General features: G+C 47.1%; 1 protein-coding gene and 1 non-coding gene across 9 annotated transcripts in view; one reads left to right on the top strand and one right to left on the bottom strand.

The window, feature by feature from the left end:
* The window catches only part of DGKG (diacylglycerol kinase gamma), a 211,808-nt gene that overhangs the window by 143,960 nt on the left and 40,075 nt on the right, over positions 1-27,773 (top strand). For all 8 annotated transcript variants that reach the window (XR_007136006.1, XM_047788419.1, XM_047788407.1 and 5 more), the window contains one exon: positions 13,743-13,833. Coding sequence is in view for 7 of the 8 variants with exons in the window: in XM_047788419.1 (XP_047644375.1) it covers positions 13,743-13,833 (91 nt within the window). In the remaining variant the exon portion in view is untranslated. The remainder of the gene's footprint in view (positions 1-13,742; positions 13,834-27,773) is intronic.
* On the bottom strand, positions 7,554-7,660 carry LOC125114685 (U6 spliceosomal RNA). The gene has a single exon (XR_007131876.1). It is a non-coding gene; the product is annotated as a U6 spliceosomal RNA (small nuclear RNA).

Raw genomic sequence — 27,773 nt, 5'->3', positions numbered from 1 at the left:
TGTGGCTGTGGCTGGCAGCTGTAGCTTCAATCAGACCCCTAGCCTGGGAACCTCCACATGCTGCAGGGCAGCCCTAAAAAGAAAAATAAATAAATAAAATAAAAACAAAAAGGAGCACACATACTCAAATAATGCAGACTATTTCTCATTTCCAGGCATGGTTATAGGGACAAGTGACACATCCAGAAGAATCCTGGTTAGTATCTGTAGTGATTCTGGCACCTTGGATAAGGACATGGGGCAGAAGCAATCCTCTAGTCTCTTCCTCAGCCATAATTCAAGATTTTAGAAGAAACAGGCACACATGTATGGGGAATGCAAGCAGCTCTGCAACTGATCTGAGAATGACTGTTCCTCTGGACCATGGATTTCAGTGCTGGAATGGCAGGCCCCTTGGCAAGGAATCTGGAGCTTGTCACATAAACCAAGAAAAATATTTTTGGCCAGAGACTTGAAAACCAAACAGGAGAGCTTTAAAATGAGATTTAAGGGGGATAAAGTAGAATGTTCAAATGAAACTCTAAAATCACAACCCACAGAGGGGCAGCAGGTGTGAGCTAGAAATAAGAGGCCTGGCAGAGGTGGTGCTAAGCACTTCTCCCAGGAACTGCCTGTGGGGTCATATCCACAGTGGGGCCATGTTTGCCAACTGCAGAGTGAGGGGGCCAGGTGATCGGGTCGTGTTCATTGGCAGGGGGTGGGGTAGGGGACAAGCATGACCTCTGAAAAGGCAGAGAGATGGTGGGTAGAACACAGAGAACTCTGTGCTAGGTGAGGGTGACAAGTTCCCAGGCTCACAGTCACCGAAATGGGTGTTAGGAGTGTACACAAGTATAAGGAGTCACAAACATCAGAATGGAAGCAAAGCCGAGAGCATATGGATGAGATTTTCAAAAGGGCAAAATAGAAAGGATTTTGCTGGCGTTGTGTACTACAGTCTTCTCAGGCAGAGTGAGGCTCTGGCTGGGGCTTTCCTTTTTAAGATTTTTTTTTTTTTTTTAAGCAGTACAGGAAGATGATGGAATAAAGATGGGAAGAGGGTATTTATTCAGGCATCTGCCCTATCCAATGAATCGCTGACTGGGCTTACTAACAATTTCATGATTTAAAAGGTAGAGGGAGCAGGGAGAGAGTTACCTTACTTTGTATTTAATTCTGACCAGGAAGCATCCAACTGGCTTATGGTGTGAAAGGCACGGGAAACTTAGGCGGAAGTAACCAGATGGTCGTGTAGTTTCATGAGAGCCCAAGGAAGAAATGTGATGCATGCTTCAGTGGTGCTCTTTCCTCCCGTTCCTACCTCTTCTTCTTCTTGCTTCCCTCTGGCTCCTGCAGTCACATTCTAATCAGCCCAGACTTCATAGGGGCCACCAGGGACTTTAGGGTGGAAGAGTCACCATGTTTCTTTCCCAGGAAGTTGAAGAAAGCAAAGTTTCTCCAACCCACATTCATCAGGAAAGACATGTGCTTGTATTTCAAGTTGGACCTCGGAGCCCATGAGGCCACAAAGCCAGTTTTATGTGGTGGCAGTGGGGTTCTGTGTCTTCATTATATGACAGGACCCAGGTATGTATTCCCAACTAGTGTTCCCAACAACCCCGGCAAGGTAGCTGATACCATCCCAATGCAAAGACAAGGAAACCAAGGGAGAGAGACCAAATGACTTGCCCAAGGCCACGTAGCAAGTAAGTGACTGGCCTGTGGCTGGAACCCAGGCTGCTCTGGCTTCTCACCAGAGCCATTTCAGCTTTACCAAGCTGTCTCCAAAAGTAGACATTGGATACCTAATGGGCTAATTGGCTTTGGTAGTTACTCTGAGAACCCAATCTCAACATAACATTGTTTCTATGGGGAAATGTGCTCAGAGTGACAAACAACTGGCTTAACCAAGGAACTTTTGTAACCTGATCTATCACAAATTGGGCACCGCTTCAAGCTCAGAAAGGCTGGTTGTGGGAGGGAAAGAGGAGAGCAGGCTCCTTCAGCCAGCATCCCCTCAGACACCATGATACCATTCCAGGCTAGCTTTGCCTTTGCCAAGAAACAACAGCCTCAAACGCATCTACAAAATAACCACACAGCACCCACCCCAGAAGATAGATGTGAGGACCACACGAGAGGACCCTTTAGTTCCTAAAGCAGCTCAGGGAGTTCTGGCACACAATAGACACTGGATAAGGGAGACTGGGAGGATTCGCAGCAGCTAGGGGTGAGCTGGAGTGGAGAAGAAGGGAATGGTCTGCTGTCTCTCTTGGGGCCTCCCTAGGAATTGCGATAGGGGGAATTACAGTAGGATGAGAGTGTGGACCTGCTTTGGGGGCTGGTCTCCTGCTCCCCAAATAGTTCCTAGTTTCTAGCCTTGGTTGCTCAGGACCTAGGAAGCAGCCTTCCTCCGCCAGAGCTTCTGAGAGCGTCCACAGCCTACCTTCTGCAGGTGTTCAGGGCTATGTTCTACTCGGCCATCCTCCCCTCCCCCCACCTCTGGGGCCTTAACTGTCTCCACCTGCCTTCAAATTCCAGCTTCCTGGGCTGATGGGTGTGTGAATGCTGGTAAAGCATAGCTCGGAGTCCAAAAGCTGCACAACAGCCAGGCAATCATCACAGAACCCCAGAGACCCACACTCCCATCTGCCTTTGCCGCTTTCCCTCCCAGAGCACGGTTGCTTTTTGTCCTGACTTTACCATCTGAGAACTGTGAGATGGAGCTTATTCAGAGCCCTCTAGCCTCAGCCAAATCGGCCTGAAGGGGATTTTCGTTCCACAAATAAATCTTCAAAGGGAAAAAGGATTGCTAAAAGCAGCCAAACTCAGTGAGATTTTTATTTTACGTTTTTTTTTTTGGATGGGGGGAGGGAGCTATTTTATCTTGGCAAGGGCAGACACAAGACTGGAGAAACACTCTAGAGACTCAGGCCCTCGCTGCCTCACCAGCTGTCTCTCTTGTGGGTCACCCCCAAAGTGGCAGGACCATGCTGTGGCATTCTCATCACTGTGGTGGTTCCCAAGTTGGGCTGTGGGGCTTCAGAGAGACCTCAGGGCTTCATAGCAGCAGTCTGGGAGCGTGCTTGGTACCCGGGGATGGAGAGTATGAGAGACACCTCCCTGTTTTGGCTCTGGTGTATGCCTGTGCACACTGGGGGAGGATCTGATTTCAGACTTTGGCAGGCTTCGTGCTGGAGTCCTGCCCTTGGGAGGAGATACTGTCAGGTGTGAGACAGAATTCAGGAGCTCTGTCCCTCGTCCAGGGAAACAAAGTGTCTTGTGAGTAGGAGAAGGGTCACTGCTCAGAGGAATCAGATCCTCTAGAGCTTGAAATTACCTTTGAAGGGGTGAGACCCTTCTCTGGACACGAGGCTGGTAGACGTGGTCCTTTGTTACTTTGGGGCAAGAGTGGAGACCAGAGACCCATAGGGAGATGCAGACCTCAGACTTTTGGGGGAAAGAATACCACGGGGTCCTGAGCAGCCCAAGCCGGCCAGCCTCGAGCTGGAGCTCATGGTCTTACCACAGCCTGAGCAGTAGATGTGATCAAACCAGCCCACAAGCGTGAATGAGAATGGTCACCAGCTCTGTGACTTTGGCTGACCTTTCTACGCCTCTGATGCCTCTGGGGCAGAGCCGCAGGAGGTGGGGGGGAAAGGTAAGGGATAAGGACGGGAAGTTGAGAGCTGGGGTTTGAATTCCAGCCAGTTCATCCTCAAGGACTGATCTCAGTTTCCTGATATGTGCCATGAGAAGGCTGCTATGGCTAAGAAGAGAACCACCATCCAGAGCTGGTTTGGGGTGGTAGTTCTGCATACTATCAAGTAGTGCGCTATTTTTATTTAGCCCTCGCCACCTCCCACCATGGGTGCCATACTGAATAAGATTTCTGTCAGCCATAATGCTCTTCTAACTAATCATTCATTTTCCATCTTTGATCCAGCAGCATCCATTCACCAATCAGTTCCTCTGGTTGCCAAGAATAACCAGTAACCTGTAATTCTTTTATTCTATTTCATACCAAAAAAAAAAAAAAAAAGCCTTTAACCCACTGGTTAGCCTGTGCCATGTTTGCGCTGAGTAAATGCACAAATCCTATCACATCTTAAGAAATGTTTACAGTGACCGTTGTCATGGACTCCTTCCATACTTCGGACTATTCCTTGGAACTTGTAATCTCCTGTTGGCTGGGAATCCCTGGACTTCAAATTTCCTTTAAGTGCAAATGATCTGTCATCTGTGATTCTGTAGGTAATTTTTCACACATGGAAATGACTTAAGAAGTATCTTCAGAGGTCATTAGGAGGGTTCCCTATTAATACTATAAAATACATGTTAGGCAGGTTTCTCCCTCCTCTTTTGGCCTTTTTGTTTTCTTTAGTCCTTCTTGCACTCTCTCGTTCCCCACATTTCTGCCCACCCCCTCCTGGTCTCTGGTCTCCAGTCCTCCTGTCTATGCACCACCCTAGATTTTTCTGAGTGCCATGAACTCCAGTCTTGTCCCCCGTGTGGAAAAAAGCCAGGGAATACCTTGCCCCTTGAGCTGAGCCAAGACAAATCTGTTGGCAGGAACAGCGGGCACAAGAGTCACACTCAGAGAACAAAAACAGCTATTTATAAAGCCTGCTTCCTGATTACTGGAGGCTCACTTTCCCTTGTACCAAAGGGGCCACTGCCTCCTCTTGGAAAAGATCCTTCCATCCACAGCTTTGTGCTCAGAGTGCCTTTCCAATGAGCAGTGAGAGCAGGGGATAGCATGCCGGGTGGATTAGATGTGCTGACAAGCTCTCCGATGGGCCAGGGCAGCTGGTGTATGGGTGACACAGATGGCCTCTGCAGCACCTGTGAGGTGATAGTCATGGGCCCCTTCCAGGACTTGACATCCTGGCCTTAGAACTAAGTCTACCTACCTGGGCTTTTAGTTTTCTTTTTTAAACCTTTGATCTAAACTTTGGTTAACCCAATTACTAAGTGTCCAGAAGCACTTGGGATTCAAATAATGTAAAATGTGAAGAGAGAAAGTAATTCTCAATACTGTGACTAACAGCCATCATTCAGCTTTGCCCTTCCTGTGTTGCTCTCACATCTGTTTGATTATGCTAATTACTACTTTCCTTGATAACCTAACACTAGTCCACTCTCTTCAGTTGTCATAGCAAGAACACCACCAATAACCCAGCAAGCCCATAATATTAAGTGAGATCGTTTGCTTTTGTTTTTTAATTGAGATGAACTTTATGAAAATGTATCATTGCCGTACCCTGAGGGCTAGGTATAATTTTCCCTGGATATGTCGTTTGGGACCTATATGGTATTCTTTCAAAGAGTTGAATTAGTTGCCAACTTTAATCATCAGGAGGTTTTTCATAAAACCCTTATTTCTGGCATCTTTGTGGAAAAAATGGCAGCTCCAGCAATACTTGGGCTCACACCACCACAAGGTGGCGATAGTGAGCACATGCGCCCTCCCACCCTGTCCTGTATCATCTCGTGATCTCTACTTGTTCAGGGAGCTTGGAGAAACCTTAGAAATCAGTGGTTCCAAGCCCTTCAATGGAGGAAGAGGAACCTGAGTCTGGGAGGCCCTGAGTACCTCCTGCAGTGTCACATTCTAGTGTGCATGAGGACCAGGACTGGCTGGCGGGTCTCCTGCCCACTGACCCAGCATGGCCTCCACATCATTCTGCCTCCTCAGCACAACACAGAACACCATCATGTGGGCAGCGTCTGCTTCACCAGGCTAACACAGGAGGCCTAACTGAGTGTTTGTGCCACAACCCACTCAGGGAACCAGATTATCAAAGTCCAAACCATGCAGAGGAATACCTTCCCTTCAAGGGTTCCTATTTCTAGAAATAGCTATCATGTCCTCCTTGCAGCCTTCAATGCCCAAATTATTTTCATGTTTTGATGACTTCAAACATCTTTTGCCCTTCTAACTTCCTCGATTATCAGAAAAGGGCCATCAGAAGCTCATTGCCTATGCTGGTAAAAAAAAAAAAAAAAAATGCCCAGTAGCTAGCTTAGTTTTGCTTGTGGACATCCTTGAAAACAGGCTATTCATAGGCTGTCAGGATGGTGACTGAATCTAGCCCTAAATTGCTGACAAATATAAAAGAACATTTTTAATTAGTCTCATTTTTCCTTCATCTGTCAAATGAAAAGCCTCAACTAACTAGTGTGCAATCAATGTTATTTTCTTATAAAGCAGGGAGAAATTAAGAAAACCCAGAAATAGAGTCAGCCCACAGTGTCACTGCTGCTCTTCGCCACTCCTCCATGTGACTGAGGGTCCCTTGGAGCCCAGACGAGGGTCTTCTGTCTCAAGAACGGGTTCACCTGGGTAGTTTAGAGCCTAACGGTGAACCTAGGAGTTTTGTGGGCCTGGAAACCAGCCTCAGGACAACTGATTAAGGATTAGTCATCTCCAGCTGAAAGGGGATTATGAGAAGGAAAGAAAGAGTGGGCCAAAAAAAACTCAGGAAGAAAGATGCAGTAAAAGTAGTCCAGAAGTCATTAAAACATTGTTAGTTTTATTTTCTTCAAAAACTATCGGCTGCCTGGGCTAGACCCCCACACTGCTCCTGCCCCTACCCCTGTGGCCTTGGGGGAATGAGTCTCCCAGGGAATGTCTCCTAGCAACAAGTCAGAACAGTTAGGGAGCACTTCCCATGCTTTATAAACACCTGCTTGGTGCTTTGCGTTTGCCTCATGAGCTTCACAACTTTGCTGAGTAGAAAATAATATTCCCATTTTGTTGAAGAAGAAATGAAGGGTCAAAGAATGTAAATATCTTGTCCAGCCAGGAAGTGGCAGAGACAGGCATGAACCCTAGCCTCTCCGATTCCAAACACCATATTCTGGTACAGCTGAAAATGAAACAGACAGAAACCAGTGCCATATGCAGCAGCCATAAACCTCCAGCAAGGGCTCAGGGAAAGTGGCAGGGAAGACATCTTCAAAGAGAAGAGGAACACTGGCATTCAGGCTATCTGCTTGGCAGGGAGAGCGGGGCTGTGTCAAATTAGAGGGTATCACATGCCTATAGGCTTTTACCAAAGGCTTTGGAAAGGGGCTGGTGCTGGTAGAGGAAAGCGGGGGAAGGGGGAGGGGAAGAGGAGGCAGAAGAGAATGGCTTCAATCTTGTATCAACCTTGCTTCTTTTTTTTTTTTTTTAATGATTTTTATTTTTTCCATCATAGCTGGTTACAGTGTTCTGTCAGTTTTCTACTGTACAGCAAGGTGACCCAGTCACACATAGATGCTCCATCATAAGTGAGTAGATATAGTTCCCAGTGCTATACAGCAGGATCTCATTGCTTATCCATTCCAAATGCAATAGTTTGCATCTATTAATCCCAAATTCCCAGTCCATCCCACTCCCTCCCCCTCCCCCTTGGCAACCACAAGTCTGTTCTCCAAGTGCATGAGTTTCTTTTCTGTGGAAAGGTTCATTTGCGCCATATATTAGATTCCAGTGAGATCATATGGTATTTGTCTTTCTCTTTCTGACTTACTTCACTTAGTATGAGAGTCTCTAGTTCCATCCATGTTGCTGAAAATGGCATTATAAAAATATGAAATGCTTCATGAATTTGCGTGTCATCCTTGTGCAGGGGCCATGCTAATCTTCTCTGTATTGTTCCAATTTTAGTATATGTGCTGCTGAAGAGAGTACTCAGCCTTGCTTCTTCTTTGTATCAAGAGTACCTACTCATAGGATTCTTCTGAGAACGCAAAGAGATAATATATGTACAACATTTATCAGAGTATAAAGCCCAAAGCCTCCCTGATGAGAGGTTTTCCTCTTCTTCCAGATCAACAAATAACCTGCTGGTTCTCTATGCTACACAGATCTGATCTGGCGGTGTAGACGGAACCAAAGAATCCAGATTACTGCTCCCTGGTGTCTTGGTAGGCAGTGACAGTAGCCTGGGAGTTTGGTTTCTTTCTTGTTCTCATATCAGCTGAGAAAGGGGCAGCCAGTAACCTGCAGGGAACCCCGCCTCAGATAGGCCTGCCTGTGAAGTCCTTGGCAACGACAAACCTGATATACACAAAGAGAGGGTCTGTCTTATCTTTTCTGTGTCCCTTGGCCTGGAGCCAACCTCCACCTGAGGGCCCATCTTTAACCTGGGCTCCTGGGAGCCATTTCTACCTGATCAACTTGATCCCAACTTGATCTCTTCCTTTTCTCTGCCCCGACCCCCAGGGCCACCATTTTGGTGGCTAGGACAGAAGCAACTAAAGTAATCCCCCTTTATATTATCTAATATGAAGTTATCGTTGCTATTTTTCTGAGTAACCAGATAAATGACCTTCATTAGGAAGAGACCCCTTTAATTATTGACAGGCCATCAGCAACATTCAGTCAACAAACTTCTGATGTGTATGGGGGTGAGGGCCGTCTACAGACCAAGACCTATTCTAGGTGATTTTGCATGTCTCATTTAATACCAATAACAGTCTGTGAATTAGGTAATAACCCATATTAGGAGTAAAGAGGCTCAGGAATGTTAAAAAAAAAAAATTGCTCAAAGTAATACAACCCATAAAGGGCAGTCAGAATTTGATCACAAGGCTCCTTGAGTCCATCCTAGAGTCTTTGCATTAGGCTGCCCTCTCTTATTAGGAGTAGCCCAAAGTGGCCCACATTGAACCTGAAGTGGGAGGTGCCCAAGGAAAAATTACACTTGTCTCCCAGCTTTACCAGTTTTACTCTGTGCAGGAGATGGTTTGAGTGCACTGTCTTTGCCCCATTTCTGGGGAAGCCTAGAGAATGAAAGGTTCAAGGTGTCCTGGGAGCATCTGACTTTTTAGGGGTCAGTTCTGGTCTCCCTGATTTTCTGAGACTATAGATTCAAGACCAGGAGGTTCCTGTGACAAATCCCATTGTAACTCCTCAAGAACTCCCCTGACCACTGGGACCCCAGGGGCCGGACAGACTCCATCAGACAGCAGTTCCAGGCACTAACACCCCAGGCCCCCAAGTGCACCCTTTTCACACCCTGGTGAGGGAGAACCCCAGCAGCCCAGGCGGTATAACAGGAGCACACGACATCACACCATGCAATATGCAAAAGCATGTGAGGACAGGGTGGCAGGGGAGCCAAGCACAGCCTTCGGAGTCAGTCAGAGGTGGATGCCCCCTCTGTACTTACTCACTTTGCGAACTTAGGCAACTTGCCGATCCTCCCCAAGTCTTCCCTTATTTGTAGCAATAGCACCTACTTCATAGGGCACTTTAGAGAATCGAAAGCGACAGTATATATGAAATGTTGAGCAGAATGCAAAGCCAAAGAACCACAGGCATAGAATGTATTTACTTCTGACTAAAATGTGTCTGAGTTAAAAGAGGAGAAATAAAAGCTCTTCGATTTTGAACACATAGTCTCTTGTGGGTCAGAGGTAGCTTCTTTGTGGAGCCAGTAAATGTATGTAAACTCTGTGAGGCACAGAGCCTGCCTGTCTTATTTATCACTTATCTCCTGGCCTCACACAGCACCTGGCCTGTAGTGTGGCTCAATAGATGATCTCTAGATGGGTGGGTGGGTGGGTAGATGGATGGATGGGCCCCAAAACAAAAGTACTGTCTTTCAATTACAAAGAGGATGGTCTGGAGAATTGATCTCCTAAGCTCCTGTCTCATTGAATGGTACCCGCTGTCTATCGTACAATCTAAGATAAAAACTTGGTTGTCACTTTGACTACTCCTTCTCACGTACACCTTCCCAGAAACCAGCCCTGTCAATTCCACCTCCTAAATTTTAGCTGGTGAATCCAGTCTCCTCTCCTGAGCCCTACTGTCACTACCTTTTTCCAGGTCCTTCCCAATCCTCTCCTGGATTTCCACACCCCCTACAAACTGTTCTCCAGGCTCCAGTCTGTACCCTCCCAATCCACTCTCCAGACCTGGGACAGAGTGTTCTTTAAAAAGTACAAGTCTGGGAGTTCCCATTGTTGTGGCACACCAGAAAGGAATCTGACTAGCATCCATGTGGACACAGGTTCGATCCCAGGCCTCGCTCAGCGGGTTAAGGATCTGGTGTTGCTGTGAGCTGTGGTGTAGGTCGAAGACGCAGCTCAGATGTGGCCTTGCTGTGGCTCTGGCATAGGCTGGCAGCTTTAGCTCTGGAAACCTCCATGTGCCACAGGTCCGGCCCTAAAAAGACAAAAGCAAAAAAAAAAAAAAAAAAAAAAACCACGAAAAACAAGGGGAAAAAAAAGGACAAAAGGTGTAGGTCACAGATACAGCTCAGATCCCACATTGCTGTGGCTGTGGTGTAGGCCAGCAGCTGTAGCTCTGATTCAGCCACCTAGCCTGGGAAATGCCATATGCAGCTAGTGCAGCTCTAAAAATACATAAGTAAGATAAAATAGCACAAATCTGTTGGGGTCACTACTATCACCCCGTACTACTGAGGATGGTCCATGACACCCTATAGACTTTGAGATAAAGCTCAGACACCCCGGCCTTTAAAATCCTGCTCTTGTCCGCCTTTCCAGCCTTACCTGGCCAGTCTACCACTGCCGCCCCCCTAAGTTCCAGGCCCCCTTCAGCAGGCCTGTGCTCTCTCTTGCCCTGTGCCATTGCTTGGGCTTCTTCCTCTGCTCAGAATGTTCTGCCTCCACCTCCCTCTCCCCTTCCACATCCTTCTGAACTCAACCTCGCCATTGCCCCCCAGGATGTTTTCTCTAATTGCCCCTAAGACCCGCTAAGAACTGGATGTCCCTCCTCCTAGGGACTCCCAGTGCTTAGCTCACAACACCATGGTCTGCTTCTTTGGCTGCCTTCCTGGGGCCTGGCTCATGAAGTCCTGTGCTTCCTTTTACTTTGTATACCACCATCTAGTCCTGGCACAGTGACTAGTTCTTAAATCAATAAATACTTTGCCTCACACCAAATGTGCACTTTCTCAGAAGCATATTTGCAGTCAATATCACATCTTTGGACAATCGTGTGACCAATCAGAATAATTAACTGAGGATTAGGGTGTAGTCTATGACACTGGAAAAATCTATTAGATTAGACATGTCAGGAACCTATATTTTTAACCAAAAGTCAAGACGATCTGACAAATGTGATCACATATTTTTCTGTCCCAGAAAGATCTGAGTATATAATATCGGTGGCTACCCAACCTGATCTGTCATTTTTGCCTTCCTCTGTTATCCAAATATGCCAACTTAAGACACTGAAATAGTAGTTAAGGAGGTAGCTAACATTCTTAGTAAGCTTATTAGGCAGCAAGCATTATGTGAAGTGCTTTGCAGTCGTTTCATTTAATCTTCTCAACCACCCTTTGCAGCAGATCTTTTTATTATCTCCATTTTATAGATGAGAAAACTGAGGCCTAAAAACTTGCCTGAGGTCACACAGCCAGCCATGGACATCTAACCAGGAATGGAAGACCAATCTGTTTGATCCTTTCAGTCATCCTACGATATTGACTAACCATGACCTCTTAACCTTATTAGATCATCAGAAGAACCACTTCTGGGCAAAAAATAGCTTGTGGCTTCCGGAAATTTTTATTAAAACTCTAAATCTCCTGGCAATAACTTTCAAAAGTCATGATTCAGACCAGCAGTGATATTTGAAAATGGAATCCTAATGTGGGTCTCCTGGCTATAGAGATGCTCCCGCAGCTGGAGAGGAACGTTCAGCCTTGACATTTATGGCCATCTGTGTTTTTCCTGTTACTAGGTCTTTTGCCATCATAATCTATTGAAAGGCATTGACCCTCATACTACCTTCCTTGAGGAATCCTCTCTTTCAGGGCTAATCGGTCTGTCTTCTTCCTTGGTTGTTTCACCAGGATCTAGAGTAATGCTTCTCAAAGTCTTGATGGCCCCCCACCTGCATAATGATCACCTGGGCACTTATAAAAATGCATATTCCTGGGCCCCGTCCCATAGCTGTCACTACCGTCTCTACAGATGGGAGCTCAGGAACCAGCATTTTGATCACATGTCCCCAAGAATTTCTTATAAATACTAATGTTTCAGAACGACAAATGTAGCCTCCAGATCCCTACAACTCCTAGTGTGATCACTGGACCAGCATTAGCAGCTTGTTAGAAAATATCGGACTCTTACGCCCCAATCCTGAACTACTGAATTTGCATTTTAATGAAATCCCCAGGGGATGTGTAGTCGCATTACTGTGCATGCAGAGAACTAGCGGTCTAGAGCAGTGTTTCCTGTGCACATCATGGCACAAACATAGAAAACAGAATCATTTGTTTGGCATACAGATGAGAACACCTGCTGTGGCATCGGGGCTATGCCTGCCCCAGACCCCAGCCTGGCCACCCTGAAGGCCAAGGAGATTGGTATCTCAGGCATGACTGTGCTCAGCACACTGGCTGAGAAGCACTGGTCTACTTAAAGCTCACCCAGTCCTGCTAACTTTCTTCATGAGCAAAACTCCATAAATCTTATTTATTTGCATTTCCTTCATCATGTCCCATCTCTTTTCCTACATAGCAAGAGTCAGAAAGGCTACTTCCCCACTAGATCTCAGACAGAGATCTGCATGCAATGGAAGAGCACAGTCTCATCTTCAAGTTCCAGGTGGACTCTTTGAAATGTGGAGAGAGAAAAGTTGTGTCTGTTATTCTGAAGAGTCATCTGCTGTGGCCTAAGGAATATTAGAAAGAAATAAGAGCCTTCTTCCCTTTGAAGAATGCTCCTTTCCTCTTAGTCTGTAAATCTGAGGATGGAGGATGAGCGACACACAGGAGGCATCCCCTCTCCTGAAGAATGTGCCAAGAAGAATGCGATTGTGTTTAATCCTCCCTCAGCAAAATCTGCCAGCTTATAAACTGGACAGGTGTCCCTTCTCTTAGCCAGACCCTGATCACGGGATGACAGTTGGGATGGAAGGAATGGAATACCTTCAGAAACACTTCCTGGGGAGACCATCTGATCAAAATGACCAAGTGTCAGGACACACCATCTGACTTTGCAGAGCTCCCAGCTGCATGGGGACCCCAATAGGGTTTTTTTCCCTCCTGATAAGGAAAATGCTGAAAATTTTTAAAGCTCAAAATGGTGAGCTCTTACTGTGAAGCAAATAGGACAAAGCCTACCCCTAAATGAAGGATTGTCATAGCCTAAGCAACAGTTGAGCAAAAGGTGCAGGTGGGGAAGAACCACTGCTACCAAACAACTCACTTTTTTTCTTCCATCCACTTTGCCTGCAGATCTGTGTCTAATTCTCTCCACTCTGTTTCTTCCAATTAGAGCACAAAGTGGCACACACTTTAGCTGGTTTAATGTGAGGCTGTGGGTCCTCTGTCCTGAGACAATACCTCTTTTCCAGTCTCAAAGGGCTGTCTCACCTTCCCTTTGTACCCCAACTATTGAAACCCCTCTGCATTAGTGGTAGAAAGGACAGTGACCAGAGCATGCAGCCACTTGCCACCTCTGGTTGACTTTCATGACACTCTTGCGTTAATGCAGATCCAGAAGCAAGCAGGCCTTCCTTCTGCTCTAACTGGGAAGCTCAGAGACGAGCTGCCAGTTCACCCAGAGTAGCCACAATGCCTAAGAAATGGAAGGGTTTTTCTCTAAGTTCATAGCAAGAACAGTTGGTCAAAAAAAAATTCCATCCCTGATCATCCGATTAACAAGTGCTGAAAACATAAGACTGCTGACTGCCGCGGGCTGGGGCATCCCAGCCCCAATAGCATAGTTGTTTTTCACAACCCTTTCAAACACAGAACACTGAGCCATTTTTCTGCTTCATGGTCCAGGATGAAGAACAAGCTGTGGTACTTTGAATTTGGCACCTCGGAGACCTTTGCAGCCACCTGCAAGAAACTCCATGACCACATAGAGTTGGAGGTGAGTTTCCAAAGCTTGCTGGACTTTGGTTCGGCTCCTGGACTGTCACATGCCCTTGAGACATGTCCCTTAGGCTCCTTAAGAGGTGATCCCCAGTGTAGTCCATTGAACCTTCATCACTCCCAGGAGGCTCCAATCACCAGACCTGCCTTTCTCGGCCTGTCCAGGGAGTCCTTGGGGCTCTGAGACCCAGAGGCCCAGCAGCCTCAGGGTCTCCCTGCCCTCAGCCCTCTCCCTACCTCAGCCTTGCGATTTCCCCTTGGCAGAGAAGTGAAGGCTTAGTTGCTGCCCATGCAGGGTCAGGAGCTGCCTGGGGGCAGAGGCAATGTCCCAAACCTAGTAAAAGACTGGGAACTGATGGCCACAGGGCTACAGGGGTGGGGGGTCTGGGGTGAGGCCAGAGGGGACCAGACATCCCCCAACTCCCCTGACCTCAGCTTTCAAGGAGCGGACAGACAGGCCCCTAGGGTCGGTTTCCTGGGTGTGCAACCTGCACAACCACTTGGAAGAGCCCTCGGTTTAATGTTCCTCTGTCACCAGCTTGATTCTTGATGATTTTCTTAGCAAAGGGCCCTGCATCTGCATTTGCAACCAGACCCCTCAAATTATGTGGCTGATCCTTTTAGTGCCCTCGTGTTTTACTAACTCTCCCAGCACGGGTAGCAGCCTGCCTCAGTCAGCCTGCCTGCCGGCTCCCTTCCCAAGTTAATAAGCTGCCCACTTCCCACCCCTCACTCTGCTTCTACTGGGCAGCTCTTGTGAGATCCTCTCGCTGCTACAAGAAGGTCTCTTTGGTCTCTGGCCGCCTGGCCAAACTTCTTTGCACACTTGCTCCATCTCTGCTCTGCAGGACCTCAGGCACATTGGTTTCCTTGCCCAGAGCTCTCATCTACCAACCACCACCCCCTCCCGTGGGATTCAAGCCTTAGTCTTGTTTCCACTTGAGAAAAACAACTGAAAGGCAATCAGAAACTTTGGCCAGGGTGGGCTCCTCCTGGCCCTCCGGCTTTGTCCCTCAGCCTGCAGTAGCGGTCAAGGGGGGCCCAGGCACCCCTTGGAGGAGGAGCTTTTGGCCTGAAGCAGTGTGGGAAAGCCCCGCCACTCCCTGCAAAGGGAGCCTGCGCTCACAGGGAGTTTTCACAAACAAAACACAAAGCCAGAGATTCTGTGCTTCTCTTTGACTCATCTGCCTGCCTCTCCCCAGCGGTTGCTGGGTTACCAACCCCAGGGTGGGAGGAGCCGACCCAGCTTATCCCCTGAACTTTTAGCCAGCTCAGGCAGTGAGCAGAGGCCCCGGAGCTGGGGTACATGTCCCCAGTGGTACCACCTGCACCTGGGAAAGGCTGAGGAGCCGCAGGCCTCTGTGGATATGTAAACCCCACCACCTGGAGCTGCAGCGAAGGAGGAGAGGGCTGGGCTGGGGACTGAGCGTGGCTGGAGCTATGTGTGCATTTTTCCTGTTGGCATGATCATCTGGTGGGGTGTCTTTAAATACACCCCAAGTGAGGGACAGCCCTGCCCTAACCACTGCCAGCTGCAGGCACACAGCGACTGCTTGTTCTCCCTGCAGCTGGCCTTGAAACTGTGCCCAGAATAGAGCAGCTCAGCTCCCCTGCCTCCGCGGGCCCGCCCTCCCCGCTCCCAGCCAGCGGTGCCATGCTCCCTTCTGAGTCCAGTACACAGCCGCTCTTCCTCCACCCCAGCGGGGCTGGTGGCCTCTGGAGGAGTGGGGGTGTTCACACTCTGGGTCATTGGGGGCTTTAGAGAGCACTTCTTGTTTCTCGTTTCTCCCTGTAAAGCGGTCTTCTTAGGATTTATTCATGAAGCTAAGGATGGGAGGACTCCTATGATAGCCAGCTCTGGGCAGCATGCAGGTTTAGGGCAGGCATCATTTTTCCATCCAGAAAGCAGTGAGTGGATGGTCCTGGGTCTTGTGATCCAGAGGAAGCCAGAGAGACAGAAGGGGGAGGCAGGTGAGTGACAGGGGTAAGGAGGCTGCAGGCACCCCAGCCTGATGTGAGAGATGTGAGAGCATCAGGGGCTCAGGAAGAGCAGCTGGGTTAAGTGACCTTTGACATGTGGCTGCTGCATCCTACACTAGCACACTCATCAGTTCAAGGTCAGCGATCCCGAGAATAACCCCCCACAGGTATGTATACTACATGTCACCGTTTTCAAAGCCCTACCACAGCCTTTATTCCAGAGTCACACAACAACCAGTGGGCTAAGTAGGCCAGGTATTCTTATCCCCGCATCAGGGAAAGCAAGCGGAGGCACAGAGGTTTAGAAAGATAAACAGAAGGGAGAGAAAAGTAACAAGGCGAGAGGAAAAAGTCACAGGCTCTGACTGCCAACTGTCATGAGTCCTCATTTGCTACAGTAACCCAGGGAGGCAGGTATTATCACCTTTGAACTGATACATTAAGTAATGTGACCAAAATTCCATTGCTGGAAACTTTTAACAAAGAGAGGAGATTCTAGGTCTCCTGGCAAGAGTTTAGCTTAGAATAAATAGCAATTTACCTGACAAGTGCTTGAAACTGAGTGAATTCTTCAGCATGGAGGTACTGTTTCTTCCTCCTTTACTGAACATGGGACCATTTGGTTCCCTCTCAGCTGAAGCCTTTAGGCAGGCCTGCTGAGAAATGCTTTAAAAGAACAGAAGGCATAGTCCTACTGATCATCTGAAGAAGGAAGGGGTTCAGGCTGAACAGTAGGAGAGGCAGAGGAAGAAAACTGCCTTAGAGTTTACCATAAGTTTTCCCAGGCAGCATGTCATTTTACTTTGATCCACAGAACATGCAGGGCAAATATGAATGTCCTCACCTTATGGGTGAGGACACCTAGGCTGAGAGGCTCAGCAAGTTGAGAAAGAGCACAAAGGGAAGGGGTTCAGGGAAATGGATTTCATTTCTTCCTCTGTGTGTGTGTGTGTATCCTTGGTAAAAACTTAGATGGTGAAACCTAAAGCTAAAATGAGATTCTGCAGGAAAGGTCTCCACTGAAAGCCTCTCACAAGGAATACAGCCTGTTTCTCAGAGGCTTGTGGCTTATTGAGGACAAGGAGACTTGGTCTCTTCTCTGAAACTGAGCTTACAGCCCAACTGACAGAACACACAGGAGCTGGTTGAAATAATATTTAACTAGGGCTAAGGAAGCTAGATCCCAGGACCCTGAGGAGCCAGCTGAGCAATCACTCTGGACTCTTGTGCTGGGGGGTCAGAGACTAAGGCAGGGGAGAAGGTGATGCCAGATCTTTTGCTCACCTGCAGGCACTTAGCCAGGGCTGGTTCAGTAGAAGGGGCTTGGTCTGGACAGGTGTTAGCCTTCATCAGCTGAACTATGTTGTCTGGGCCTCAGTATTCTCATCAATTTAATGGGAAGACGGGGGTTAGCCTACTTCTTAAGACTATTATTCTGATAAAAATTTTCAGGTTTTTTTTTTCTTTTTAAAAATAACTGACAATGATGCTAAGTGCCTCACAGAATATACAAACCAGCCCCAACTGGCTGGTGTCAGATCACCTTTCCAGAGAAGGGGATAGAAGCTGAGAGACCACAAGAAGCTCACCTAGGGCCACAGCCTCTGAGTGGTCAGGTCAGGCTTCACATCCAGATTTGCCCCAAACCCGGGAGTTTCAGGGCAGTACTGGCACTTCATCCCAGAGCAGCAGTTCTCTCAGGTATGAGGTATATCTGATCTGCTCTTAGTCTCATACTTTTATTTATTTTAACATTTCAGATAACATTAAAAGTTGGCATGAGACTTTTACATTTATCAAAAAAAAAAAAAAGAGAGAGGGAGAGAGCATAAAAAATATTGCAGGAATTCCCGTTGTGGCTCAGAGGCAACAAACCCAACTAGTATCCATGAGGATGCGGGTTTGATCCCTGGCCTCACTCAGTGGGTTAAAGATCCAGCGTTGCCGTGACCTGTGGTGTAGGTCACAGACAAGGCTTGGAATTCGAGTTTCTGTGGCTATGGCATAGGCCAGCAGCTGCAGCTCCAACTCCAACTCAACCCCTAGCCTGGGAACCTCCATATGCCGCAGGTGCAGCCCTAAAAAGAAAAAAAAAAATTGCAAATGCATGCTCTACATGCTTCCTCCACTGGCACACAAAGGAAGCTACATGAGAGCACACATGCCCTTCCTGGGAAATGGCTCACCAACTTCGGTTGTCTCTAATCACAAAGCCAGCATGTCACCCATGTGGCTGTCGCCAGTCCTGGTCGAAAAAATATCTCTGACCTCTCTTCCCTTCCAAAGCCATCCTTGATGTTTATTCTGATTTTACCTGAATAAATGGAGGGGGAAGGGAAAGGGAGGGACATCATGAGTCACCTCCCCCACTTCAGGCCAAGAATAGGTTTTGAGCTATAGTTACAGTTAATGGTTAGGCGGAGCAAACCAGGCACGCTTCGACTGGAGCACTTCTTTTACATGCTGTGGAGATTTTTCATTTTACTGGTTAAAAATAAGAACTTCCCAAATTCTTTAATGTTATATTTACTTTAAAACAATGTTCACAAGGGCAGGCTAGCCCGTTCCACTAATATGAGCCTCTGCATGGGGAAAAGTGAGTCCAAATGTGCAAGCTGCTCCCCAAAAATCTATCATCCAGTGTATTTTGGGAATCTCTACACATCATTTTCCCCCTTTTGAGTATTTTTTTTTTAATACAACAAAGCTTTGAGAACAGTCTTTCAAATATTCCCAGATCCCCCTCCCTTAGAATTGGTGTTTGTCGATATTTTGTTTCATTCCCTTCAGGTATCTTTTTAACCAAAGAAATAAAATATTGCAGGAGGAACTGAGTTGTTCCCCACAACCCTTTTGAGCTCTGCAGCTGGCCCTTTGCGCTCACCTTTAGTTCTTGAGCTCTCTCCATGGTGATGTTGCTGGAGCGAGTTCATTACTTTTACCTGCTCTGTCCTGCAGGGGCTCCATGCGTACTGCCCCCGCCCCACCACAATGAGAGGAGGAGCAGAAATGGGAGCGCTCAGACCCATGCAGGAAATTCTCTAGATCTAGGACGTGAAGAACCTGTTGGGTCATTCGGCCTGCAAATGCATTTTCAGTTCAGTGTTAACCGCCATACTGCCCTGCGAGGTGGTTTACCACTCATGTTCCCACCCTCCAAGTACACGAGTGGTAGAACATTTTAAACCATAGAGGCAAAAAGGAAAGGTAACCCACAATCTCAGTAGTCAGGGGTTGGTACTTTTATAATGTTGGCCTTGTTTCAATCCTGTAATGATATCAGCCCTTGTATCTTTGCAAGCAGTCCTCTGGAGGACCTCTGTGATTTTTGATTTACGAAATCTTTACCCATTTTGAAATACAGCTCCATCCTGTCTATCCCTCTCGCTCTTTCAGCCATGCACTGACTACAAGTTTCTTTCCCTGATTCTTCAAATCTTTCAGCCTCCTAAGAAGAAATTGTTTCTGTCAATTTTCTCTTTAAAAAGTCCCATTATGTGCTTACAGTTTCTGACACATAACTTTTTATCTCTCTTAAATGACCCTCTTTTTTACTTCCTACAAATGCACACCCTGTATTTCACTTCAAGCCTCCATTCATCCGATGCTTTTATTTTCTTGTTCTTTTCAGTTTCCTTTGTTCTTTGTGAATTGCTTTGATTTTCTTTGTCTTCAGACTCCTGGCTACATATACTTTGTGTCTCCCAAGGACTTTGGCATAACTTTTAGGGATGAATCCTCAGGCCTGCATTTTCACAAAGCAGGGGGCAGGGCATGGTGTGAATACAGCACCTCGGCCAGGGAGGTCTCAGAAGACCTAGGCTGGGGTCACATGACTCAGCATGTTGAACTGGAAGGCACCTCCACAACAGGCTCCTGGGAGATCTCTAGGCAAACCGCTGCCCCAGTGAGCTTCACTCTTCTACCCTCAAGGTCCCTTAGCGAAAGAATAACTTTCCCCAAGCTCTGTTTAGCAAAAAAAGTGCATATTTTAATAATAATGACCTGTGAGGCCCTGTCAGAGGGAAATATATTATTTCTCTTAGACTTTTTAGAATTTTGAAGAGAATCCATGATCTTCATCTCCACACTTAGGAGATTCAGGGACCTTTGGGAAAAGAACCATTCTAGTCCCTTTCTGCTTCAACACCTGGGTTATAAAACACACAGAGAATATTACACACAAATATGTTTCATGGGCTACAGTGGATACATCTTTGCTTATCTGAGTGAGGTCACAAACATGCTGATCCTAGTCTTCTATCGAGAAGGAATTGAGAATGTAGAAGAATTGACTCTTTCAGGAAGAGCATATACTCTAACAAAGGACGGGGTAAATACTGTGTACACATGCACCTTATATCTCAAGTCCTTTCGGATCCACAGATTAATAACACCAACACCAGCAGCCACTTAGCACTCAGCATGCAACACCTACACCCCCTACACTCTCTTGTTTAATTCTCATAATCCTCATAACAACTCTGCATGGTGTGTATTATTTACACAAGGAAACTGGGCCTCCTAAAGATAAGCACCCCCCAAATCAGATGAGTTCCAAGCCCATGTACCCCCACCATGCCACAGCCCTCCCTGTAGGAGCTGGCCTCAGCCCGACACTTCTGCTTTCCCCCTAATGCATGTGTCACCTGAGTTGGTGGTAGGGCTCCCACTCCGAACTAAGCATATATCTATTAGGCAGTCAGCTCTCTGAAGCAAGAGCTCTATCTTATTCATCCTGTATCCCCAGGCCTAGCACAGGACCTGAAATGAAGCAATTGCTCTATAGTTATTGATTGTACAATATGAACTAAAGGGTGACAAATCCTACGATTTAGTGTGAACACCAACAGACATCACTACTTGGCCACTCTCAAGTGATACCTTTTTGTTAGAAGCCACCAAAGAAAAAGGGACCCACCTTGCTCCATCTGGAACACAAAGCGGGAGATAGCTGAGCTTGCAGCCTGGCACTCAGGGCTTCTCCTAACTGTGCGGGCAGCGGGAAGACCTCCCACGCCCATCTCTGAGCTGTTGCCGGGACCTTTGAAAGTAGCTAAGGGTCTGGGACAACTGTGAACCCAGGACAGGAAATGCCAGAGTTCTCCCACCTCTTTCCCACCAAGGAGAGTGAAGGCACTGAGTGGGCAGAGCTCATATGGCAGCAGGGGTGCAGGGCTGCAGTGGGGTCAGAGGAAGTAACTCTGAAAGGCAGAAGAAGGGGTATCCATCCTGAGCCCTCTGAAACCTACCTGCCCCTGAGCCCCGCGGGTCCCTGTGGCCATCAGCCCCACTCTGTCGCAGGCAGGTTTGACCCTTCAGAAAGGCCCATCCACCCCCAGGTTGGCCTGAGCGCCCCCAGATAGACAGCAAAACCCCTTAATCTACATCCAGAGCAAGAATGCCTCAACACACCAGGTTTGTTTTAACTTGGGGTGGGTGGAGCGGCGGATAGGAAATGGCTTTGCCCTCCGTCCAACTCTGAGGCAACCCACCACCCTGAGCTCTGAGAAACAGCGGTTTTGTTTTGGAAACTGGCACCCAGGGCAGGCTTGCTCCTGGAAATGAATTTGGTTCCCCCTCAGCTGCAATGTTCTACTTCCAGCCGCCCTGCCAACACCCCCTTCCAGCTGCCCCTCTCAAAGGCACCATTGTGCCCGCCTGGCACAGCAACAGAGGAGGGCTGAAGAGGAAGAAAACATTTTCTGCCCATGGGGTGTTCTTAAGCAGGTTGTGCGTACATGGCTTCAGTGCTACATTCCTGGAGCCCACACAAACCCACCAAGACTCCATCATCCCTGTCACAGATGGCAGTCACTTTCCAGTCTGACTGGCCCACCACCGCTCACTGTCGGAGAATACGGAGCAGGCAGCTAGATGGACAAGGCTGGGGCAGGGGGTCCACAGTGACACCTCCTCAGGACAGCACTTCAGCTGCCCCAGCAAGGCTGAACTGAGACTCGGAATCTCCAAACTGGAAGGGGATTTAGTCCTAATGAAAATGATTCATTCTGGCACATTCTGATAAGTGTACATCCAGTCTTTTCCTGAATACTCCAAGGATAGGAAGCTCACTACTTTTCCAGAAGCCTGTTCCTTTGCTGGACAGCTCTGACTTTCAGAAAGTCCTTCCCAGTGTTCCCATCGTGGCTCAGTGGTTAACGAATCCGACTAGGAAGCATGAGGTTGCAGGTTCAATCCCTGGCCTTGCTCAGAGGGTTAAGGATCTGGCATTGCCGTGAGCTGAGCTGTGGTGTAGGTCACAGACGCCGCTCGGATCTGGCGTTGCTATGGCTCTGGTGTAGGCCGGTGGATATAACTCCGATTAGGCCCCTAGCCTGGGAACCTCCATATGCTTCGAGAGCAGCCCTAGAAAAGGCAAAAAAAAAAAAAAAGACAGTTCTTCACCATGTTGGACAAGGATATATGTCCCATTCATCGCCATATCCTTTGCTTATCAGCCCTTAGTGCAATACTTAGAACAAAATAGATGCACAATAAGTGTCTGTGGGATGCATGACTGAATTCACATCCTTTGGGCCTATTCTCCTTGCTGGGGGGCACACAGAACATGCCTTCCTGCTCCTCCACATGACTGCCCTTCATAGGGCCAAAGATCTATCTTCCATGTCATCTCCTATTGGTCTTCACTGAGCTAAACATCCCTAGTTCTGTATATGACCTGATATACAGACCTGTGACCATCCTGGCCACTCTTCTCTTGATGGACTCCATTTTTTCCAATTCCTCCTTAAAGTGAAGAATCAAATTCCTTGTATCTGGAATATTCCAAAAGTAGTCTCTTAGGTAGAAGAGGACAAAATTTGCAGGCCTCAGCAACAGCCTCTATAAGCTGGACTGCCTTCTTGATCTCATCATTTGCATCTTATGCAGGAAACCTCTAAGTTTATGAAACCCACCACAATCTGGATAAATTTGGAAAAGAAGGACCTTTCTTGGTTTCACTGTGTCATTGTCTCCTCATCTGCAAAAAAAAAAAAAAAAAAAAGGATATAAATACCAACCTGGCAGAGTTAGAAGGATTAGACAAGAAAGTATATAAAGTGCCTGGTTAATAATAGCTGCTCAATAAGTGATATATATTAATATTATCACATAACATGTGTGTATTAGTAGCTACCTGCCTACAATAGACCTTTATCCCCAAATGATATAAAACAGCCTCTCTCAATGCAAGAGAAACCACGGTTCTATAGGATTTAGCTACATGCCAGGCCAGTTTTCTTTTTAAATACAGATAATACTGAGCTGTCTTTCTAAAGCTATCACCACTTATCAACATCACTCAATTTCTTCCCTTTTCTTTCCTCAGGATACACATCTGATTATCGACACTAAAAACATTGTCTCTAGTTCTTCTCTAGGGAAAATAGACAGCATTGTTTGCCCTGACTGCTTTTCTTTCACTCCCAGTAAATTTCTCTGTTCTGGCCACAGGCCCTGCAGATATGCAGATCTCTGCTGCCTTCTCGGTGGTGTACTGGAGCCAGCTTGCTTGCTGGCACATCTCCTCCCATCTCTGCTTTTGGTGATGTCACGCTGCTAGCTTGAAACTGGCCATGGTGGGAGTATTTACACCATGGAACACCACAACCAGGGCTGCTTTTTTTTTTTTTTTTTTTTTTTCTCCTGGAGATCCTTCTGTTTGGCATTTACCAGCATACCACTGCCTCTAGCATTGACCTGCAAGAGGTCTCTTGAGGACAGGGACTGTGTCCCATTTCCACTCCATCCCTAGGGTCTAGCACAGAGTAAGTAGGTTCCCATCATTCCTGATGGATGAGTGAAAGCTTTTGTCTCCTGTCTCTTAATGTCTCTCTCATACACATCATGCCCCACATGCCCTATTCTTGTTGCCAGCGGTTCAGATATAGATTTCTTTAGCTGTGATCAGAGGACCACTTCTTACAGACTTGGATTAACCTTCCACAGTTTCTCCCTAATCTAGACATTCAGTCCACTTTATTCAGTCAATATATTCATCCTGGGAGGTTGTGGGAACTCAACTGGAAGGAAAGAAACCTCATCTGGTTTCTTTAAAGAACACCTTGGTTTTCATTTGGGGATCCCTCCACACATTCCTTCAATTATAGTCCACTATAGTTCTAGTGAGCTTCTGAAATAGGTCAGACATGTCAAACTATGGAGAACACAGAGCCATGTAATACATGGGCCCTCCCCTCTGGGAGCTTAAAACCTCCTGGGGACAGGCAAATGTGCATGACGCATGGCAGAATATACATTCCATGTACGACAGATAAACAAAGCAATGAATATTCAGAGAAGGGGACAATTTCTAGCTAGAACACTGGGAAAAGCCTCATAGAGGAGTTAGCTTTTGATTGGAAGGGAAGAATTTTATTAGGCATAAACGAGCTGACTGACTCTGGGCCATGAACAGCAGAAACAGAAGCAAGTAGATCCAGCTCCATGGCCAGTATAGACACCAATTCGGCTACCATGAGTAGTCTTTGCCAGGGCTCAGCTAACGCTCTTTCTCAGCTTCTCTTTCTAAACCAAAGAGGACCTTGGACCAGTGCCCAGGCTTCCCCATAGTCTAACTTCCAGCCTGCCAAGCCAACTCATAGGGAGAATACCCTCCCCACCTACCAAAGCAGAAGTGCTCCCACTGTAAATGGGCACCACCATCCCATCCTTACTTGGGCTCTACAGGTCCTGGGGCTGTTGATGTCCTGGGGCTTTGGCTTCTCCGAATACCTATCAGTATCCTGTTCCCTCAAAAAAAAAAAAAAAAAAGGGTGGGTGGGGGCAAGGGGAACCTTGGTCAGGTCTTTATGCCAGCTACCCTTCTGCCCTTAAGTATCTGAGACTCTGATATGGAACCCAAGCTTCGGGGGAGGCCACTCTCTCCTCCTCTACCCCACTCTCAGCCATCAGATCTCCCACTGATGTCATCAGCCCTCCCTCTTCCTCTCCAAATATGATTTCCCCTAAGCATTGCCCAGCATTTCCTTACTTCCCTCTTCAGAAGACACCAGCCCACACACATACCATTTCTCACTCAATAAGGAAGGAAAGGACTCCAATATCTTCCCCAAACCAATGCCCCACTACTGTCTTGGGCTCCTTCCCTTCCATTCCATCTGTATCCCATCCCGGGCATTCCCAACTTCCTCTTCCCTTGTGTTCTTCCCACAGGTATTCAGTGAGTATCTTCTCGGCTTCAAACATCCATAAAAAAAAAAAAAAAAACTTCCTCAATCATATTCTTCTTTTAGATCCCATTTTCTCTCTCCAGTCCCATTTGCCACCAAACCTCTGCCTATGCTAACTCTATTCCTTCACTACCACCCCTGCTCACCCTAGTTAAGCCCTAGCTTTTACAAGAGGCAGGTGTGTCATCTAGGAAGGTCACTTACCAACTCTAGGAGAGTACCAAATCTAATGTTCCATCTGGCTTTCACCATTCTAAGAGTGTGTGCTTTGGCCCTTATCCAGCTGCCAAAATTCCTCTTTACAAGATCATTCATGACCTCTGGGTTGCCAGTCTAAATGACCAAAGGTCTAATTTCCCGATCTGCACTCTGATTAGCTATGTGACAGTGGACCATTCCTTTCACCTCTATAACTTCCATTTTTCTCACCTATAAATGAGGTAATTGGACTGAATGATCTTTTGAAGACACTTCAGTTCCTTGATTCCATGAGAACACAGATGCAGAGACAAGAGATAGAGACTTTGGAGAAGGAAAGGAAGGATTCATGGAAAAAATGGCATTGGTAGAGATTTGGAAGAAAAGCACAGTAAGGGCGCTAGGGTGTCCTCAAGTGTATCCTATGCTAAGGGACTGTAATAGTGGGTCCAGACGAGGATCATCATCCACTGATGGAGAACTCTATAATAAAAAATTCAGGCTGGCAATACCAGAACCTACTAACCAACCTGAACATCACCAACAAAAGAGACAAGCAAACTGTGCTTCCTGATGAGATGCAATAGGAGACACACTGATAAAGTATTCTTGCCAAAAAAAAGTCAATCTGATAAAGGCTCCAGATCTAAAAGTACCAATTCAGAGAAAATACAGGAGAGAGGTTGGGAATATGTTTAAAAGACAGCTCAGAAATACAATCAGCAAAATCCAGAATTTGGAAGATGCTACACAGCCTTACTTCTCAAAGTGTGGTCCATCACACACACAGCATCAGTGTCATCACAGAGCATGTAGAAATGCAGAGTCTCAGGCCACCTCTGCCCTCCTGAATCAAAATCTGCATTTTAATCATCCCGAAGTGATTTGCATGCATGTTAAAGTTTGAGAAGCTCTGCTCTACAGGAAATGACCCATTTCTGTCAATAAATATTAAAAGACAAGGAAAGAACAAAACAGGGAATTTATAGATCAGAAGAAACCAAAAAGACATATAAACCAATTTCAATCTGCAGACCTTTCAGACAAACCAATATTTTTTAAAATGAGACTGTCATGGAAATGTGAATAATTACTAGATGTTTATTGATATTAAAGAATTAGTTACTTTCTAAGAGTGATAAGAGAATTGGTGTAATTCTTTTTTTGTTTTGGCCACACCCACATCTTTTAGAATTTCCTGGACCAGGGATCAAACCCCACACCACAGCAGCAACCCACCAAGCCACAGCAGTGACACATCAAATCCTTAACCCACTAAGCCACCAGAGAATCCTAGGGTAAATTTTTTTAAAGTCCTATTATTTAAAGATACATACAGAAGTATTTATAGATGACATGATAGAATATCAAAGATTTGCTATATAATAGTTCAGTATGGTGGTGGTGAAATGAACTGAGTTTGAATTCAAACAAGATTAGCTGTGAGTTGGCTAACTGCTGTCGCTGAGGTTTGGATGACATGGAATTTATTCTATTTCCCCATATATTTGAAAATACCCATAATAAAAAGGTTTTTTAAAATAAAGTCCAAGAAGGCAGCGTCAAAGATGCAGAAGACCATCAAGATCATGCAGGGAACCCAAGAAAATTTTAAGCTGAAAGGGAACAAAATGCCCCCAGAGCCGCTGCAGCCTGGGTTACCGTGTATAATCTGGCCTGGAAGAGGTCTTGCCAGAGAGCAGACACAGCCCAGTGGGGAGACTATGGAAACAAAACCATCTGCGTTCCAAACTGGAGAAAATCAACGTAATCCGTGGCACCGTGAATCGAGGTTAGAAGACGGGAGAATTTCCTAGTTGCTAAAAACTGAAACAGGTCATCAAATAAATTATGGGATCTCCTTCTCTGAGGACCTTCAGAAATAGGATCGACAGGGCTGAAATAGAGGCGGCCTCACTCAGCTCCGCCGCCTTTTTCAGGTCACCGAGGCCAGCAGGCACGGGCGGGGGGCGGGGGGGGGGGGAAGGGGGGAAGGAAAGCGGGCGGGGGCGGTGGAGTTGAAAAGCCCTAAGCCCGGGCCGGGCAGGGAAGCACCAGTGCCCTCTCTCATCTCCTGGGCTCTCAGTCCCTCTCTAGGAGCCCGGAGAACTGCCCAGAATTATGGGGATGTTAGGGATCCAAGAGATGGGGGAGCAGTTGAGGGTGGGGGTGGTGAATAGAATTCTCAGTGCGTTTCATTTGCACACTGATGCGCTTTGCTGTCCTAACCCAGTCTCTGGTTACCTACGCACCCGGCCCTCCACCAAACAAACAAACTAGAACTATGAATATTGTCTTCATAAAGGGGGACCAAGGTTGAACGTTGCTGACAGCTGCGGGCCAGAGCGGCGGGGCCTGGGAGCTGGCGGGCGCGGGCGGCTTTCGGCCTGGGCTCCAGCAGATTGCTGAACCACTTCCAAGCGGGCAGGCGCAAGGCTGCCCTGGATGGATACACCCCACCCTACCCCTACCCCGCGACTGCAGCACCGGTGCCTCGGACCCGGGCAGTCCGCGTCCGGCACCTCGCCGCTGGCACCCACTGCGAGCACGACTTCGGGCATGT

The sequence above is a fragment of the Phacochoerus africanus genome, chromosome 1 (assembly GCF_016906955.1).
Source record: "Phacochoerus africanus isolate WHEZ1 chromosome 1, ROS_Pafr_v1, whole genome shotgun sequence".
NCBI classification, from domain to species: Eukaryota; Metazoa; Chordata; class Mammalia; order Artiodactyla; family Suidae; genus Phacochoerus; species Phacochoerus africanus.
This window is presented reverse-complemented; position numbering and strand designations above follow the sequence as displayed.